This window comes from Manis pentadactyla, chromosome 1, assembly GCF_030020395.1.
Source record: "Manis pentadactyla isolate mManPen7 chromosome 1, mManPen7.hap1, whole genome shotgun sequence".
In the NCBI taxonomy this organism is placed as follows: Eukaryota; Metazoa; Chordata; class Mammalia; order Pholidota; family Manidae; genus Manis; species Manis pentadactyla.
The window spans coordinates 91652720-91672913 of NC_080019.1; the positions used below are offsets into that span (position 1 = coordinate 91652720).

General features: G+C 38.7%; 1 protein-coding gene across 9 annotated transcripts in view; it reads left to right on the top strand.

Annotated features, from left to right (window-relative positions):
• The first annotated feature begins 1629 nt into the window (after positions 1-1629).
• Positions 1630-20194, top strand: part of MFSD1 (major facilitator superfamily domain containing 1) — a 31983-nt gene continuing 13418 nt past the window's right edge. For 3 of the 9 annotated variants that reach the window (XR_005028564.2, XR_008996849.1, XM_057499613.1), the window contains exons 1-13: positions 1633-1904; positions 4077-4129; positions 4999-5111; positions 6590-6632; positions 6940-7007; positions 8508-8616; positions 12580-12682; positions 14375-14473; positions 14916-15027; positions 15935-15991; positions 16328-16484; positions 17871-17968; positions 18572-18684. Coding sequence is in view for 7 of the 9 variants with exons in the window: in XM_057499613.1 (XP_057355596.1) it covers positions 1733-1904; positions 4077-4129; positions 4999-5111; positions 6590-6632; positions 6940-7007; positions 8508-8616; positions 12580-12682; positions 14375-14473; positions 14916-15027; positions 15935-15991; positions 16328-16484; positions 17871-17968; positions 18572-18684 (1297 nt within the window). In the remaining 2 variants the exon portion in view is untranslated. Of the gene's footprint in view, positions 1905-4076; positions 4130-4998; positions 5112-6589; positions 6633-6939; positions 7008-8507; positions 8617-12579; positions 12683-14374; positions 14474-14915; positions 15028-15934; positions 15992-16327; positions 16485-17870; positions 17969-18571; positions 18685-20194 lie in introns of all 9 variants that reach the window. The other 6 variants (XM_057499629.1, XM_036904094.2, XM_036904093.2 and 3 more) reach the window with 5 other exon arrangements.

Sequence of the window (20194 nt, forward strand, 5' to 3'; positions counted from 1 at the left end):
TTACAGCACATCTCAATTAGGAATATCCACGTTTCAAGTGCTCAATAGCCACCCATGGTAATGGCTACCTGCAGGACAGCATATTGTGATGGCATTTAAAGCTACGGACAGAAGGAGTAGAAGTGAGCCCAGAAGGGCACTTGGAGCACTTGAACATTTAGAATTCAGGGAGAAGAGGAGGAACTGACAAATGAGATAGCAAATGAGAACCCAGTGAACTAGGAAGAAGACAAGGCAAGTGGAGCGTCAAGGGGGCCACGAAGGAGGAGGACGTCCACTGCATCAACTGATGCTAAGATCCCAAGGAAGAGGACAGAGAAGTGACCACCATAACTGGGAAGATGGGGTTAGTCACCTTGGCAAGACCATTTCACTAGCCTGGGGGGCTCCTCCTCTGGAGCTGAGAGAATCGGAGGTTTAAAGTGGAGATGTGGTGTATAGACATCTCAAAGACTATACATTCCAAGCTAATCTCTCCTTTTGACACTCTCTCCCACTCTCTTCTCTTGCTATATTCTCATCTCTTGGTGGTCTATGCTAGGAATCCGGGAAAACCATCTCAGGTCTATCCTTTCTTTCAGACCTCATGTAACATTATTCACAAAGTCTGCCCCATTCTAACCCTTAAATACCTAATTCTGTCTCTTTGCTCCTTTTTTTACCCTGTATAGGCTCTTGCCACCTCTAAACTTCCTAACTACTTAGTAATCCCCACGGTTATTCAGTCTCTCAAAATTCTGTTGACAAAGCCTGGGGACACCAAGCAATGTGTGTAGCGGGGAGTGTTGTGTGGCCACACTGAATTTCTAAAAACACAAATCTTGCATTCTTGCCACTCTGCTCAAAATCCTTGCATCGCTCCTAATGGAAAAGATTTAGTGTTTCTACTCTTTGAATTCCTTGTCATTCCCAGATAAACACACAGTTTCATGCGTGCACCTTTATTATCCCTAACCACCCCTTCTACCTCCAACCTATCCCCTCAAACAGGTGCGACTGGCTCACTCTTACTAATTCTAGCTTAGGTATCAAGTTGAAGGAGCTTCAGCCCTCCCCACCCCCTCCGCCACCACTTTCGCTCAGAGCTGGTTAAACTGTGCAACTGGTCTCGCTTTTCTAAGCATGCCTATGTAAGTCAGTTATTTCAGCCGTTGTTCTCAGCATTCATTTACTCAGCCTAGTTTTCTAAAGTACGTTTCGGTCGATCTCTCCCAACTAAACCGTAAACTATGAGGTCCGGGAGCTTCTCATCTCATTTTGTATTCCTAGTATCTGACGCGTGACGTAAAACATCACAAAGTATTCAACCAGGTGTGCATTAGGAGCAATTAAAAAGGCCGCGGAGAACGCAGCGAGGACGGCAAACGTTTACGCGTCATGGCGCAGGTGACATCACGCAGGCGCCGGGCGTCGAGCCTGCAGGGCGGCCCGCATTTTCTCCTGGCGGAACTGCGTCGGGCCTGCAATGGGAGCAGGGCAGGAAACGAAGGGCGATGGTGGGCGCCTAAGGCAAGGCCCCAGTGAGACCAAATCGCTAAACACTGCCTCGTCCTCGCCTTCCCTGCCTGCCCTGCCTCCACGTGATCACGGCCGTTCACGTGAGCGTGACCCTGCGTGACCTGCCCGACGTCACGTGAACGACCGGGGTCACGTGACCGCAGTCTTCGCTGGGCTCCGGCGGCGGGGCGTCAGGACCTACGGCCCGCTCCCTTCTGGGTCTTCGGCCGGCCACATGGAGGAGGAGGAGGAGGAAGCGCGAGCGCTGCTGGCAGATGGTCCCAGCGAGGCCGGCGGAGGTGCCCCCGCCGCCTCTGCTGGCCCAGGGGTGCTGGCGGCCCTCTGCGATCCCAGTCGCCTGGCGCATCGGCTTTTGGTGCTCTTGCTGATGTGCCTCCTCGGCTTCGGTGAGCCGTCCGGGGCTGGTGGGGCGGGACTGTTGGTCACAGTTCGGGCTTCCTCCCCGAGCCCCGAGAGCCACACTGAGTTCACAGGTGCAGCGCGGCCGCGGCGCAGCTTCTGGCTTCAGCCCCTGGGCTTCCCTTCTTTGTCCTTCGCGACCCCTTTCCAAGTCTGTGGAGTTAATAGTGTCCCGCAGGTGGGATCGGGGAAGACCATGCTGGGCCAAGTTTGCCCCACGCTTGCTGTTCCAGAGACTAGTACCTCCTTCCTGCGGCCACAGGTAGGAAGGAATCCTTAGGTCGTCAAGATTCCTTTCATTACACTTTTTTCGTAAGGAGTTTGGAAAGATTTAACTGCCCTTCCGCCCCCCTGCCCGAAAAAAAACCCCACTTTTTTTCTGGAATGGATAATTCTTTAGCACTCTTTTATATTATTTCTCTCTCTTTGGGAAAATGTGTAAGTGTGTCTTGCTGATAGCCTCAGTTGGTGGGTGTGTTCTCTTAGCCTTCCTCTCTGCCACTGTGAAGCAATCGTGCTGGGTTGGACTTGGCGGTAAGCTTGGCAGTGTTTGTTTCAGTTATGAAATCTGATGACTCTGAAAGCAGTTTCTTGAGATAATTTTAAAAGCGTTTGCCTATGTTCCAGCAACAACTAATTTATTCAGCAACATTCTAATGTCAGTATTAGTTTGGTATGGAAGTGACAATATGTTTTTCAGGGGGCTTGCTGGACCTGGTGTAATTTAGGTTTAGCAACATTTGGGTGGAGAGCTTTATGCCACTGCTGGTATATATATAAATAGGTCCGAAGGATGCTTTAGGTTTTAATTTCTTTGCAACTCTTTTTGTGTCCTTTCCTCTTTGTGGGAAGAAGATGCCTATCCATTAGCCTTAAAGCATGACATTGTTGTTCCTTATTGCGATAAGGCAGGAATCACACATGGCTGGGTTTATGAACAAAAAACAAGAACAACACAAAACACTTAAAATTGCCCCTACACAAGCAAATTATGTTTGGTAAATTATGGTTACCTGCCTGGGTTTCAGAAGTCATACTTTTCTAATGACATTTCTTTTCTTTTGAACTGAAAGCTTCTAATATGTACTTAGAGTTAGTTGAGAAATGGAGGCAGTATTATTCTGAGGCCTACAGAAAGTCTGTTACTATATTTAAAAATAAATCTGAGGGCATGAATGTGAACTTGCTCTCCACTCTTGTTTCCCAAAAGACATGATTATGTTTTAACTTAATTCTTTAGAATTCTGTTTTATTTTTCTTCATTCCTGTTGCTGTATTCACTAAATTATTTGACCTTGGTTATTGTGTTTGTAAAATCAGAATTTTGGTTTCATATATCAGGTTAATACAGAGTAGTTCCTCTGCTTTCAAGCTAAATGGTAACAGCAGGTAACATACCAGGAAACTGCTGAAGATGTATGTGAAATTTTTAGTGTGTTTGTGTTTTGGTAGCTATAAATAAGGAAACTATTGCTGCTTCATGAAAATATTAATAAAATAATAGATATATGATGCATGATGAAAGTAAAATGGAAGAACAAATAGTTGTTAACTTCTTAGCCCAGGTTCTGAATATTGCTATATGTGCACTGTAATAGTTTGTAAATGATTTGACACATTTTCTCTGGGTTGTTTGGCTACAACTTAGAAAATGCTGGTGGACAAGGAAGTGGCCCAAAAAAGTTCCCAGTGTCAGTCCTGGAGACCCCTGGTAAAAGTGTTTAAAATAATGATTTAAGTAATAATTGCAACTTGAAACTTTTATATAGACAGTATTATTATAAAATACTTGCTTTTCCCAAAAGCAAAGAAACAAAACAACAGCAGACTCACAGACTCCAAGAAGGGTCTAGCAGTTAACAAAGGGAAGGGAGGGTCAATGGGGAGGGAGGGAGAAGGGGATTAAGGGGCACTATGATTAGCACACATAATGTAGGGGGTCACGGGGAAGGCAGTATAGCACAGAGAAGACAAGTAGTGACTCTATTAGCATCTTACTATGCTGATGGACAGTGACTGAAGTGGAGTGTGTGGGGGGGACTTGATAATATGGGTGAATGTAATAATCACAGTGTTGCCAACATAAAACCTTTATAAGATTGTATATCAATGATACCTTAATAAAAAATAAAAAAAATACTTGCTTTTTCTTTTTATAGGCAGCTATTTTTGCTATGATAATCCTTCTGCCCTTCAGAGTCAGGTTAAACGGGTAAGTTGATTTCTCACCTTTGTTTCTTTTGTTGGCTCTGGAGCAGGTGTAGCACTGAAGCATAGTCAGTTCTCAGGTTGTCCATTCTGAAACTGTCCATTTTAGCACGTGTAGTCAACACATCCACATACAGCGGGGAGTGTTCTTGAGTTGGAATGGGTGCCCACAAATAATTCATTTATAGCACTGGTGACTTGATATTATTTCAAACCTTAATTAAGTGTTGTCTCCACAATATTGGCCAAAAAATTGGCAGGTTTTTGTTTGCATTTCACTCTACCATTGCATAATCATCTGAATGGCAAATGAGAGGATACTGATTGCAGAAGATTGTCCATGTTAGTGTTTTTAGTCTGGTTTTGTAAAAACATATTTGATACTTTATTACAGTTTCTTGTTTATTAAGTAGTTTTATTTAGTTGTAAGTTTTTTACCTTTGGACAGGGAAATGCATAAATTGGCCCTTCTCATTCTAGAACAAAGGGAAAAAAGGTAGGAGTTAGTGGGAGGAGGGTAGGGATAAGCTAATACTGTCTTTCACTGTGTAGGGGGAGGCCCAATGTGGGTAGCATATAGTTAATAACATAGAAGCTGCAGGCAGATGCAGACAGAAGTGGTCCCCATAGTGGGGCATCTGATTGGTCCTGGATTCTGTTAAGCCTCTGAAGTGGCATGTGAACTCAAGAAGTTCCCAGGGATCCCAGGTATAACCATTTTTCTGGGGTGAGGGCCAGGCTGTCATGACACTGTCAAAGCAGTTAGTGACTATAAATGATTAAGAAATTCCTACCCTATGCAAATAGTTTTTGATGTGTTAGTTGCTAAACTTAAATGTTTGGAAAAAAAAGTTTTATTTTCTTTCCATATAGGATATGCAGGTGAATACTACAAAATTCATGCTGCTCTATGCCTGGTATTCTTGGCCTAATGTGGTTATGTGTTTCTTTGGTGGCTTTTTGATAGACCGAGTATTTGGAATACGGTAAGCTTGAAAAAAATTTCACCTGTGTGTAAAATTGTTAGGACAACACAGAACTAGATTAAGGTACTTTTAGAAATAACTGAATAAGCTTCTTTATTGACTATGATAATTTGCTCTAATTTTTAAAGTAAATGTGTGGAATTGGTTCTTAAAACTTTTTTGGTATTTCATTTAAGGTTGGGACTAGTAAATGGTGCTCATGGCATAAGGTAACTCAGTTATCTAATTAAATTATCCCTCACTTGGGATCAGGCAAACCAGAGTATGAATTCCATTGCTGCTACTTTGTCAACTTCATAGTTCTTCCGAGCTGTTCTATGCTTTTTAGAGCTGCAGTTTTCTCACTGATAAAATACGGATAATAATTCTTGCCTTGCCAGGTGGTTATGAAGATTGAGAGGTGGATGCACAGTATTTGGCACACAGCAGTATTTGCCTTTCCCAGCCTTAGTGAGGTTTTCTTTTTCTGTCTTTCTTTGGGCATCACATTTTGTGTGATGCTAAGAAGGAACAATGCTTTGAGCTTTGCCACTTTCCATACTTATGATTGTCTGTGTGTTGTTGGTGGAGAGTTTAAGAGGGATGTAGACTGGGAATATTTTTGTAAGACAGAGGGCAAACTGATGAAGGGTCTTCCAGCCACGTCTGGTGGAAAAGAATTGAAGAAACTCTTAAGTGTTTGGACGACTTGGGGATTTTCCAATTTTTGAAGAGTTAGAGTATAAAGGAGGAGTTAAATTTATTTTACTTGGTCTGTAGGGTAAAATTATATTGAAATGGGGACAGATTCAACTTAGTATGATGAAGACTTTGGTCGGGTTGACAGGAGGGACCATGAGTTATTTTGGGACCAGAGCGAGTTTCTCAGTACTGGAGATCAGTCAGTAGAACGTGGTGTGGCCTCTTCACAAGGATCCTGGGAGAGAGTGGAGTTTCAGAAGTACAGTGTGTTCAGATGATCTTTAAGGACTTCTAGTACTAGCATTTTATTACTCTGGAGAAACAATCAGGTATTCAAAGTAGAATGTTAGAGTAGGGAGATTTTTAAATGTAATAACATGGTTGGTATTTGTCCTTTTAAAAATAGTTTTTAGCTATCAAGAATTATAATCACTTAAAATTATTTAATCTAGACTTCCTTGCAATCAATCCTGAACTCTTAATAGAAATTTTAAAGAGAATGTCCATTTTTAAATGGGAACACTGGGAACTTCTTGAAGATTATTTAATAAGTTTTTTTTAAGAGATAATAATGGTTTAAACTAACATACGCCATTTTTAAAACCTCAGGCATCCTCTCAGAAGTCAATTCTGTAGATTAACATTCAGGCTAGGAAAGCTGCTGACTTAGCAGAGGCAGAACAGCACTTCATTTTTCTTTTTTGGAAGAAAGGCAGGGGGGTTAAAGAAAACCAAAGAGAATTGTTACTGAAGGTCTTGGTGACAAACTCTTAATTCATTCTTTTTCCCTCTAACAGATGGGGCACCATTATTTTTAGTGTCTTTGTTTGCATTGGACAGGTAAGAAAGGCCAAAGTTCATTGATGATGTGACTGACTTTTGAATTCTTGTCTAATACCAACAAAGGTGTGTTGAATGCCTAAGTTGCATAGAGTCCACAAATGCCCATCTAGCATAATACATAGTCTATTTTAAGCTTTGAGACAGAATGAATATTTAAATTATACTTAATTAATTTAAATTTTACAGATTTATTTGGAAGGGATAGTAAAACCATTGTAGAAGTTGTGATTCATCATAAGTTAACTTGTCTTGAATACCTCTAACTTACATTTTCATTGATTTTGTATTATATTCTCCATTATAGGTTGTTTTTGCTTTGGGTGGAATATTTAATGCTTTTTGGCTGATGGAATTTGGAAGGTTTGTGTTTGGGTAAGTTATATATAGTTTCATTCATCCTAATGTTATTTCAGTGTTCATCTATCAATTTCTTAAAGACTTACAAAGAACATATTATTGTCTGTTCTGGAAATTATTTCAAATCCTTGAAATCTAGCTACATATACGTAAGATTATTAATTAGTTGTCTTAATTTTCCTTTAAAGTAAGCAACAATTTTGAGTGGTCATAGTTAACTCTGGGGCTTGAATATTAAATAGTTCTCTGGAAACGATATTTCCCTAGGTGTTTCACTTTTCTACTGTATTGAAGACTATGATTTAAAGCTCATTTGAAAAGTATAGACCATCAATTTCTAGGTTAGTGATTCATGGACAATTTGCTGGGTTTTTTTGGTGGGTAATGTGCAAGTCCTTTTGATTCCTGTTAAAGAGGCTTAAGTGTGCAAAATATTAATAGGTTGATTGCTCTTCATGAATTTCAATGTTCAGTAAGCCCATTCTGAGGCCAGCCTTGGGCTTCCTGCCCTGAGGGATGCAGATGGCACAGCTTACTCAAGCGCTCACAGGTATCAAAGAGAATGGAACATATCCCCCAAAAATGCTTTAACTGAGAGGGAAGGAAAGAAAAATGTGTATAAAAATATGAAAGGGATTCACAGATGGAAGTGTGGTCAGAAATAGCCTCACAGACAAAGTGAGCCTTGACATTAGGATAGAATTTGGATTAGTAGAAGAGAGGGGAAATAATTTTGGAACAGGACAGAGTTGTGAGGAGGACTTCGTGTTAGGATATGGAGCTCTAAATTGAAGGCCTGAAGGGGGAATGGTCAATATGTAGAACTTAAGGAAAATTAAAACCCAGGAAGTAGGAGAATGTCAAATGTGGAAGATAGTGGCTTGAAAGTGAATTTTTGTGTTTTCACAAGGTATGGACCACTCTCCTCACATGGACATTTTATATGACATATAGATGATTTTGTGGTAACTCAGAATCCTTTTTGCTCATCAAGGTTATTACTGTGGCACATCAAATTCCCTGACACTAAGCAGTATAAAGTAACCATTACCCTGTGCTTGTGGACTTTGTGGGTCAGGAATTTGGACAGGGTGCAGCATTGCTGGCTCATTTTTGCACCTGATGTCTGGAGGTTCATGGAAAGCAGGATACTGGAATCATCCAAAAGCTTGTTGACCCACACATCTGGCACCTGGGCTAGGATGACTGGAAGACTACGACTGCTGGCTGGACGGCCTACATATGGCCACCTTGTGTGGTTTGGCTTTCTCATAGCATAGTGGACTCAGGGTGGTTGCACTTCGGACAAGGTGTCTCAGGGCTCCAAGTGTGAATATTTAAGTTAAAAGGCAGATGTCACCTTTTATGACCCAGCCTTGGGATAACACAGTGCCCCTCCCACCATATTCTATTGATTGAAGTAGTCACAAGCCGACCTAGATTTTAAACCTTCGGCCTTGCTAACTGTGGTATTTCTTTAAAAGCTGTGACTTTTCTTCCTTTCATCACTTTTAGGATTGGTGGGGAGTCCTTAGCAGTTGCCCAGAATACATATGCTGTGAGTTGGTTTAAAGGCAAAGAATTAAACTTGGTATTTGGACTCCAACTTAGCATGGCTAGAATTGTAAGTATGACAAACTTAATGAAGCCAAGTAGGAAACAAAATATTTATTTAGTCTTATAGTTACTTCTTAAAAATTACAGGATGAAGTATATTTGTGTATGATAAATTGCCTTTTTATATATTTTAGACCATAGTATAACATTTAATAACTTTAATTAAGGCATTTCTAACCTTATTTCAATTAGGAAACAGTCTGAAACGGCTAGTTGTGCATTCTTTAGTTTAAAGATTCTGAGCACTGGGAGGGATCTTAGATCTATTTGTCTAATTTCATTAGCCATTTTAGACATTCCTGCTATGAAAGTCTTCACATATGGCTGTCCAAGACAGGCTTGTACATTTCCAGTGATTGGAAACTCGCTGTGTGATGGGGAAACCCATCTACTTAGTTAACTTGATGAAGCTCAAACTCATATAGAGATGAAATCTGCCTGCGCAAGTAGCTTTTACTGATAGCTCAGCCTCTTGCCCTCTAGTTAATGTTTATTTCCTCTAATGTGCACTAACACTTTGCTTATGAAGACAACACTTTAAGTTCTTGGTCAGACATGCCCATTTCCTATGGTTGGGCCACAGGACACGGGTTTCAGCTACCTGACCGTAGTGATCACGCCCCTGTACTTACTCCAGGTGGCCTGTCCTCCCAGCATTTGGAACTTGGAAATGATCATGGTGTTTCAGGTTTGATCTGATAGGGTACCCAAGGGAATAATAATATGTTTTTGTTAATGCAGCCTGTAAGATGTTTTGGCAGACCCAAATCCTGTTAGATTTTTTTCACTATAAACTCCTATAAATAGAGGTTTTTTTAAAAAAAATCCTTGCCATTAAAAATCAAGGTTTCAGAGACTAATAAATGGCATGAAAATACTTGTAACATTTTTAGGGAAGAAGAAATCTAGTACAAAAAGTTTTAAAAGTTTTTAATATAATATCTCATCTTATGAAATAATGCATGTCACTGAGCATTTCTTGGTTCTTATATACCTAGGTTCTAATTTTTCACTATTATAAATAGTGATCTTGTCCCACACTCTACAAAACTGGCATCTCTGATTGTTTCCTAAGGCTAGGTTGCTAGGAATGGAATTATTACTGAGTCAGAGAGTTTGTTAGGGTTTCTTAGGAATGCTAAGATAGATTTCCACATTATCCTCTTAGAGATGTTTTTATCCTCATCTGTGGGATATGAGAGGATCCTCTTTATTATAGCTTTGATAGTATAGGCTATTATCACTTTTAAAAAGTGATTTTATCAATTTGATAGGAAACACCTAAATATTATTTTAACTTGTAATTCGTTGATAACTGGTGTGATAATTATATTTTCTAAATTTTATCCACAAGGATTTTCTGAGTACTTCATTATGTATCTTACACAATTCAAGGTATGTTTGTAGCAGTTTGTGGATCTCAGTGTCTAATAACTTTTCAAAGGAGGAAAGGATCAGTTGAGTAAGACTCATTCTCAGTGACTCAATTGTGGTTTCTAGTAATCTTCAGGTTCTTTTCTGTGTGCTTACAAATTAATTATGAACCATTCTGCTGTGTTCTGAGGAGCCCCACATTTCTGGAAAGGAATCTAAGGGGCTTCTGAAAGGCAGAGTGGAGGTTTTTGAAGTCGTGGGGAAACCTGAGGTGGAGGTGGGAGTGAGCTAGAGCTCAGGCAGACACACCACCCTCAGCCAGGTTGCTTGGCTCTGATCTGACTGGTGTGTTTAGGGTCCTTGTGAAATGTATGAGGCCAAAGGATTCCATTTCAGAGCTGCTGGAGCAGGTGGGGTTTCACTCTCTGTGTTTCTCTTGTACCTGTGCATATTCAGAACGCTCACAGGGGTTCTGGCTCTCCCTCTCCATGACTTTTCTGTTGCCTGAGCTGTGAGTTTGTCTGCTTTTAGACACTTGAACTGTTAATTACACCTTTCAGGCAGTGGATGTCTCACTTTTCTTATCATTCATGTCTTAGCTGGGGTTTGGAAGTCAAACACCCTTTTGATTTTCCTTTGTCATTTATTTTAAACTCATTTTTTTCGACAAATGCTTAGTCAATATTTGCTAAGCCAGATCATGTTAGGCATTTTAGAATTAAAGTATTATTAAGGCAACATCCATGTCTTTGAGGAGCTTATATTTTCAGTGATATTGGGGAAAGATTCCAGTAGGTCTCCATTTATACCTTATTGCTCATTTGATTAGTGCCGCTGGCTAGCATTCTGTAAGAACTAGCCATGTGAACTTTGACAGTATTATTGAGGACACGTTCATTTCTCAGTCTTCAGTGGATGGCCTGTCAGTAGCTTTAGCACAGTTGACACTTCCCATTCTTGATTCTTCTCTTGGATTCCAGGACACAACAGTCTCATAGTTTTCCTCTTGCCTTTCTGTCCACCTCTTTTACTGCCATTGATGGTTCCATCTCAATTTTCTCGACCTGTAAGTTTGGGAGTGCCACAGGGCTTGGGTATTGGACATCTCTCTTCTTTTGACACTCACTTCTTTGGTGACCTAATATGGTTTTGAAGTTTTAAGTAGCATGTTTTTGCTTCTGAATTTATATAATCTGTATAGGCCTTTCCTCTGAATTCCACACCTGTATGTGCAACTTCCTACGTGACATTTCTGTATGGATGTCTAGTAGGCATATCAGACTTGACATGGCCAAAACCCAGCTATTGATATTCTACCTGTCATCGCCCCAAGCCAGCTAATGCCTTGGTTTTCTTATCCTCAGTTATGGGTGACTCTTCAGTTGCTTAGGCAAAAACTTTGTTGTTATCCTGAACTACTCTCTCCACCTCCGCCAACTCCACATATTTTCCGTTAGCAAATCTTACTGGCTTTACCATAAAAATATATCTATATTCCAGCCACTTCTCACCACAGCCACTAGTCCAAGAGCCATCATCTTTGAACTGGATTATTGCAGTAGTCCACTAACTTATGTTTTTCCTTCTATCTTCATCTCCACTTGTGGTCTGTTTTGAATGTAGCAGCCAGAGTGCATCTGTTAACGTGTATAGGATCATGCCATTTCTCTACTCAAAGCCCCAGTGGCTTGCCATCTCACACAGAATAAAAGCCAAAAGTCATCATTGCCTATAGCTCCCCCCCACCTCTGTTTCCTCTCCAGGAACTGCATCTCATCCTCTCCCTTTTTCATTTGTGCTGTTCAGTCTCTGCCCTCCTTGCCATTCCTTGAGCACACTGAGCAGCCCGCCTCTCTGGGCCTGTGCCCTGGCTGGTCCCTCTGCCTGGAATACTGTGCTCTTCCATCAGATAGGCCACAGCTGGCTTCCTTCAAATCTTTTCTCCAAAGTCACATTCTCATTGAGATCTCCACCTATTTATATTCTCTTTCCCTGCTTTATTTTTTTCCTTATTTTTTTAAAGCACCTGTCACTATTTAATATACTACATGTTTTACTTCTACCCTAGCAAAATGTAAGTTTTGTGAGAGCTAGAAATTTTATTTTCTTTATTATAAATCCAATTCCTAGAACAGTGACTGGCATATAATCAGGGCTCAGTAGTTGCTAAATGTATGCATAAATGGATGAGGATATTATCTACTGTAAATTTCACTGCCCTCTTAGGGATGAATTTTTTCTTTCAGTATCAGGAAAAGCTGTGCATTTGCTGAGCTAAGGTTTATTTTTGTGTTAAATACCCTGTAAACTTTTGTTACTCATGTTTCATTTTTGCTTTGGCTACTAGAAAGTCCTAAATGTACTGAGCTGTTTAGAACACTAGCATTTTCTATAAATTGGCATTTATTTTTTTGTGTGGTAATCTTATCTGTGCCTTTATCCTAGTTAGTTTCCTTATATTTTTAAAAAATGATCTCTTGTTTAATCTGGATCCTATTATAGCTATTTCTCTAAGCCATCTCACATCCTTTCTTTTTGGAACATGGTAGAGATATAAATGAATATTGTGTTGATTTTTTTTTTCCTTATCTTTCAGGGAAGTACAGTAAACATGAACCTCATGGGATGGCTGTATGCTAAGGTTGAAACTTCATTGGGTTCTACTGGTCACACAACCCTTGGGGTCACACTTATGATTGGTTAGTGAATCTTGATGTCCCGCATTTTGTTTCTTCTCCTTGTTTGTCATAGGAAGTATTGTGGCCGAGGGGGAAGAACAGTGGAATTGGATTTAGACCACTGGGGCTCTAGTCTCATCTGCAGAGTTCATTAGTTCTTGGGCCTAGTAGAAATAGTGCATTATTCACCCTGTTCGTGTTTTTGTTTCTACTTTCTTAAAATGGAGGATCTTGTACCACCTTGTTTACTTCAGCATTGTTCTGATGAGCAAAGGAGTGTATGTAAAGACTCTGAAAACAATCAGGGAAGTTTCACATGTAAGGTGTTAATAAATAGCAGAGGGAGATCATTTCCTTTTGATCAAATTCAGTTAGGATACCTATGGAGCTTAGATTCTACAGAAGTCAGAGGTGATATGATAGGGTGGGAAACCCACTGAGTTGGGAGTCAGGAACTTAGGCTCTAGTCCTGGCTAAAACTAGTTCTGTCATCTTAAACAAGGAAGTTAAACTGTCTCAGTTTACTCTGCTGTAACACTGTGGGTGTTTGACCAGAAGTGTATAGGTCTGTTCTGGCCCTAAATGCTGTCTGCCAGCGCTCAGTTGTGCTGGTGGCTGGGTGGGTCACTGAGAAATGTATGAGGCCCTCTGGACTCACCGCTAGTGCTTTTTCTCTGAACAGTGAATTTGTCTGAGCCCCGCAGTATGTACAGGACTGCTTGCAGAGCTCTAGAGGCCTGTGGAATGGAGGGGTGGATGTTCTCTGTCATCTTTTATTCCTTATAATTCCTTGTTTCAATCTGGTAAAAAGAGGACAGTGGAAAGGTAATCCTAAACAGGCAATTTGTATCTAGAGATTCTTTCTTCCCTTTTCCTTTTCCAATTCTTTTTCTTAAGATTCTTCCTTACTCTCAGATGCTTTTCAGTATTCCTTCTAGTTGCATCCACAATGCAGAATCTGAGAGTTTTAAAGCATTTTAGAGCCAGAAAAGATCTATGCTGTCAAATCAAAGCCTCTAATTTTACAGATAGGGAAATTGAAGCCCAGAGAGGTTAAGTTCTGTGGTTGAGATTATTCAGTTTTATAGTGCCAGAAATAGAACCCACGTCTGCAGACTTATTTCAGCAGTTTTTCAACTGGATCATAATACGTCAGCCAATTAAAGATTCATCTATTTTCCGGAGCTTCTTTTTAAAATTCTTAAGACATGTGTAAACTTTATTCAGTCTTTGTCCTGATTTACTTAAACGACAGGAGACCAGCATCATTGAGTAATCCTGACTACTCAGAGCCTGAACGGGCTGTGTGGTGGGAGAGTGGGGCCTCTGGGCTGTAGAGGGTAGAAGCAGGTTTACAGACCTTGGGAAGGAATCAGAAGGAAAATGAGGTGATCACAGAATCAGACTTTGCTTTTATACTTTTTCCCCCTAACTTTGTCAATAATCAGGACCTGGACTAAATTAAGAAATGAGGACTAATTTGCTAGCTGGTCATCAGTTTTCTTCATTATAAGACCAGACTGGTTTGTTCTAGTCTTTTCCCTCTAATCTCCAGCCAGCTGGGAAATAACACAGTAATAACAACTACTGTTTGCAGATTGCTTACCACGTGCTCTTCCTTTGCTAAGTTTTATGTTATTAATGTAATATGCTGTCTTTTAGCAACCTTCAGTTTGGTTCTCTTTTAAAAATCTCTCTTTTTCTTTATTATAGGGGGTATAACGTGTATTCTTTCACTAATCTGTGCCCTGGCCCTTGCTTACTTGGATCAGAGAGCAGAAAGAATCCTTCATAAAGAACAAGGGAAAACAGGTAGGCCTCAATGCAAGCAAAGGGGTGTTTTGGGGTATTATGGCCCTTTTGAGATAATTTACAATGAGATAAGTTCAAAATGTAGTGTTACAAACCCAGTGAGGCTTAATACATGCTTTTTATTTATTTCCAAATCTATTAGACTTGTCTAAATTTGGGGGAACTTTTTTTCCCCTTAGGCGTTTTTAGCAGAATTTACATTCTTGATTGTGCTTTTGCAAACTGGTGAGTATTTCTGGAAGAGAGCAGGAAGGTAGATACTAATCTTAGATTTTGCTTTTTCTAATGTCTTTTTAGGTTATCCCAGAAACTATGTTCCAGTAATTTACTGAGAAATGTATTTTTTTAACTGAATTGCAAAGGTTAATCACATGATAAAAGAAGATTAATCTTGACAGATCTGAAAAATTATGCTGATAGCCTCTTCCCTTTCTTCTCTAAGGTGAAGTTATTAAATTAACAGATGTTAAGGACTTCTCCTTATCGCTGTGGCTCATATTTATCATCTGTGTGTGCTATTATGTTGCTGTGTTCCCTTTTATTGGTCTTGGGAAGTGAGTATTCTCTAGCATTCCATTTTTGTTGATTAAATTATAATGAGAATTCTGTCACATAAATGTAATTTTTCCAGCTGTTAAATCTTGTTTCTCTAGTTAAAATTTATATTTACCCAGGAATTGTTTTGCATCCTGGGATACAACTGATTTTCTTAGGTTAAGGTTTAGTATTGGTTTAATACTTTTATTATTTCTTGAAAATACCTAATAACAGTTCTGTTTTATAAAATTGACGTATTTTAATGCTTGAGTTTGGATTAGCGTGCCTTGTCATTTCCTCTTCTTACTTCTTCTTTGTTAGGAAGCTTCTTGTTAAGAATGGGGACAGTGCACTGGCTCATAGTGACTGGGCACATTTCCATTTACTGAATGGTAATTCTGCCATACCCAAATTCAGGGTTCATATCAAATTTTTTGCTTCCTCTTGTACCCCTCATCATTTTCATTGACAGCTGCCTAAACAGAGCGGTGTGGGGGTGTGTCTTCTTAATCATAATGTTTAAATTCAGGCTGTCATTTTAAATAATTTGAGATAAGAATTCTATGTGTTACTTAGTAAAGAATCTGTCCAGTATTGCTTTTAAGAAAAAGAAGGAGTCTTAATTCCCTGTAGTAATATGTTTGCCTTTTTGAAGATTTGTGTGCACTCTTTGCTATATAAGTAAAAGGGGAAAAAAATAGGCATCAGTGTATTTTATTTAGTTATTGAAATAATTGTGTTAACTCTAAAGCTTTAGCCAGTTGCTTAAAGATGAATCTCAGACAAGGTGGGAAAACTGTATCAAGAAAGAAAGTTGACTAAAATTAGAGTTATTTTTATTCCGTTTTATTTTGCCTTTATTTTTGAAAACAGAGTAGTTTTCTCCAAAGTGCTTATTTCTCTCTCTCTCTCATTTTATCTTAGAGTTTTCTTTATAGAGAAATTTGAATTTTCTTCCCAGGCAGCAAGTGCTATTAACAGGTATTTCAATTATCTCTAAGTGCCTAGTGTGGGTCTTTAATTATAATCAAACATTATACGAGATAAAAGAGACATTGTGACCTAACCTCCACAGTATGAAACCGAGAAGTTATTGGGACTTGATCCTAAGTGGCCATCTGTGCATTAATGGAAAACCAAAGAAGTCTTGGGCCACTCTTTATATCTTTATATTTCTATTTACTGATGACCATTTTAGAAGAATATTAAGTTAAATGAGCTAGAATTTGCTTGCCTAATGGTTTTAGGGACTCTTTGGATTTCTTTTTCTATACTTGTGATATATTTCATTAAGTATCTTTTTTATTCTTTGGGCAGTATTGTGTACGTCATATCAGCTCCCCTGTCCCCAATATTTGGGTTCCTGGTGGATAAAACAGGAAAGAACATCATTTGGGTCCTGTGTGCAGTGGTGACCACTCTTGCTTCCCACGTGCTTCTGGCCTTTACTCTGTGGAACCCTTGGATTGCTATGGTAATGTCTCTGTTAACACCTGGGGGGCTTAGTCCTGGCTTCAAGGAGGGGTCTGTAAAGTGACTGTCAGGAGCCAAACAAGCAGAGCTTGTGACAGGAAAACAATGACTTTGTTTCAAATTCTATGAAATAATTATTTTTAAGATATAGAAATATTGATTATTAATGCATAAGGTGTTTTTAATTGCATCTGGCTTATTTAACAGAGTAACCAATGCTGAAACAGAACTTGAGATAAAATAGTCTTATAAAAGCCAAAATTCTTAACTAGCTCCATCTATTTAGTTCCATTTATTTTTCTGTACTTCATTAAAAGTAGTCATTCCATCATAGGTGTCAAAAAAACAAACATGATATGCTTCAGAAGATTGGAGACTGTTGAGAATTAGGCTTGGGGTTGATTAATGATTGTGCATTGACTCCCCTATACAGAATTTTGTTGTTGTTAACAACCATTTGATCAATAAATATGAGAGATGCCCTCTCAAAGAAAAAAAAAGAAACATGAAACTATCAGCCCAGTGTCCATGATTTTGCATTCTTTTGTCATTGCTCTTAGTAGGTCAAAAAGCGGTAAGTTCATCAAGTTTTGTATTTGTTCTTCAAAATGTCTATTTTAAGACCACAGGCTGAAATGCTGCATTTCTGTTAGGAGTATCTTGAACGTACGTATTTGTGCACTTGGTGAAAATTCTGCAGGACAGATTGCGAGACTAGACTAGACAGCGGCTTTCCACATTTAGCATCTTTATAGAAATTGTGGAACTTTTCCTCTAATGACTTTTCATAATTATAGAAACATAGCTTTACTAGTGATGTGTATCTGTGTCTTAGTATCCTTGCTGTTATTGGACATTGGCAGTATTTTAATCTTTGCCAATCTGATAGGTGTAGATGATCTGACTTTAATCTAAATCATAAGGTTTCTTTTTTAATTGATGAAAAAATCAGTATTAGATGATGTTTAACAAGCAGTGGTGGTGGTTGGTTCTCTGCCCTCCTGTCCACTTGGGTGTTGATGAACCAGAGGTAGGATGATGAGCTACTGGCATAATGTTGTCTTGATTGCTTCATTTGTAATTCCTGGTAAATACTGGAAGATTAGCTTGTCTGGAACATTGGTAATGACTTTTTACAAATTAGCTTTATTTCTCCCAGCCAGTTACATATGCATATAATACAAAATGGTTAAGACTGTGTGTGTGTGTGTGTATTTTGTTACTAGAGGGATATTGTTAGGGCCAGGACTTTTTTGTATTGAATATGAGTTGTAGCCTAATTGTAATAACTTTGCCTGAATATTCATTTATTAGCTATTATGTTGCTTTTGCTAATCTGCATCAAAGTTAAATCACCTTTTACCCTTTTCTGTATTACTTTCTGTAGTGTCTCCTGGGAATCTCCTATTCATTGCTTGCCTGTGCATTGTGGCCGATGGTGGCATTTGTAGTTCCTGAACATCAGCTGGGAACTGCATATGGTTTGTAAGTATTTGCACCATGAATTGTATAATGTCTCTTTCTGCTTTATCAATTTAATTATCATATAAAACTCCAGGTGTCCTGAATCGCCATCTTCAGGCTTTCATGTTGCTCTGAATCTAGAAATAACTAGACAAGTAAGTTAATGTATTTATGATATTATTTATCATATTGTGGCAACAAAAAATGCTCAAAGCCTCCAGCAGGAGCGCTAAAGTGAAGCTAACCCATCAGAGGTAATCGCTGGCATTACCATTCCACTGCCTGTTTATCTGAGGGCTTCTAACTAAGAAGGTGAGTTCTGGTCTCTGGCCCAAAAGGCAAAAGGGGGGAAATTCCTTCATTGGTTGGTGTTCACTTAGCTGTTTCTTTCATTCAGCAGGAAAATGTTGGCTTTCCACTGAACTTACTAAGTCAGGACCCCTTACCCTTGAGCATAAAGTCTAGTAATGGAAATAGTCATGGGATAAAAAACACACCTAATCAGGTCATCCCTGGTTGAAAGCATGGCTTAACACTAATAGTATGTGGTATATAGATAGTAATATTTGAAGTGAATTTACTCTTTGAAACTGAAATGTATTTTTTTTATTTCTTAAATTGTAGCATGCAGTCCATTCAGAATCTTGGGTTGGCAATCATTTCCATTGTTGCTGGCATGATATTGGATACTCGGGGATACTTGTTTTTAGAAGTTTTCTTCATTGCCTGTGTTTCTTGTAAGTGTGCTGTGAGGCAATATTTAGTTTTTTTTAGTATATAGCAGAATGTTTTCATTTATACTTCTAGGTCTGTGTTGTTACTTTTCTTTTTCTCTTCTTTCAAATACAATTCTTAAAATTTATCTCTCAGAATTGCCTGATTCTTAGTCTGTGAATTAGAATGTCCCAGCTGGTGACTTTCCTATTCTTTTTCTTATTCATGCATTTTTCAAGAGATGCCTGTCCTTAAAGGCAGCAATGGAAATCTGCTTTATATTCTGTTTTAAATATTTATGGTTTTTAAAAAACATTTTCTTCTTTAAAGTGTAAACATTTGAAGGGTCCTGAGTATGACCCTGGTGTGAATGTGTGGACATTGGTGTGATTTAGGTGTGAGTGCACTTTTAAATTGCTTTTATTCTCAGTCCTGTTCTTTACTTTTTACCTGTAATGATTCATTGGTTAAAAATAGGAAGCATTAGGAAACTGTTGAAAATTACAAAAATAAATTGGCATTTTTCCATTGTCAGTCTTCGCCATATGCATAAATTGTGTTCATCCGAAAAAAATTATCATGTAACATAATCATAATCAAGATGTCTGTAAAACTTTGATATCATGGCTTTATAATGGCAAACCCCAGGGATGATTTTATCAAACTTCATTTTAATTTATAGAAAATAAAGATTATATTTGAAATGTGGTAGTTGCAGATAACTAAGCTTATGAATAACCTGAGTGCATTTTATTATCTCATAAGTTTAGAAATAAGCACATCAAATTAAAAAAATATATTAGTTGTTTTAAAAAAGCATGTCACGTAAGAATTCAGAATACTAGATCATGAAAGCGTTATTGCCTGGTTATGCTGTTGTAATATGTAGTTTAATTTAGTTCCAGTATATTTGGTTCTCAAAACAAACACTATGCCATTTGTTGCCATATTAACTTAAAAAGTAACTTAAGTTAGTCACACAAAGCCAAGCACTTGACTTTCTGTGGTCTTCACTGGCTTTGGGCCTCTTGGAGTCTAATGGTCATGTTCTAATGTTTGGTTAATTTGTAAAATGGACATGGTGTTTTCAGATCGAAACTGTCCAAAGGATTACTTCTATATGATTCCATGTAAAAAGATAAACAGTGTAGAGGCTGGCAGGAATTTTTGGGAAGTGCTGGAAAGTACTAACACTTAAAAAGATGGAGAAGCCCAAGAACAGACCCATAGACCAATGGAACAGACTAGAAAGCCCAGATATAAGTCCAAGCATATATGGTTGATTGATACATGATAAAGGAGCCATGGGTATACAGTGGGGAAATGACAGCCTCTTCAACAACTGGTGTTGGCAAAACTGGACAGCTACATGCAAAAGAATGAAACTGGATTATTGTCTAACCCCATACACAAAAGTAAACTCAAAATGGATCAAAGACCTGAATATAAGTTATGAAACCATAAAACTCTTAGAAGAAAACATAGGCAAAAATCTCTTGAATATAAACATGAAAAACTTTTTCCTGAGAGTAT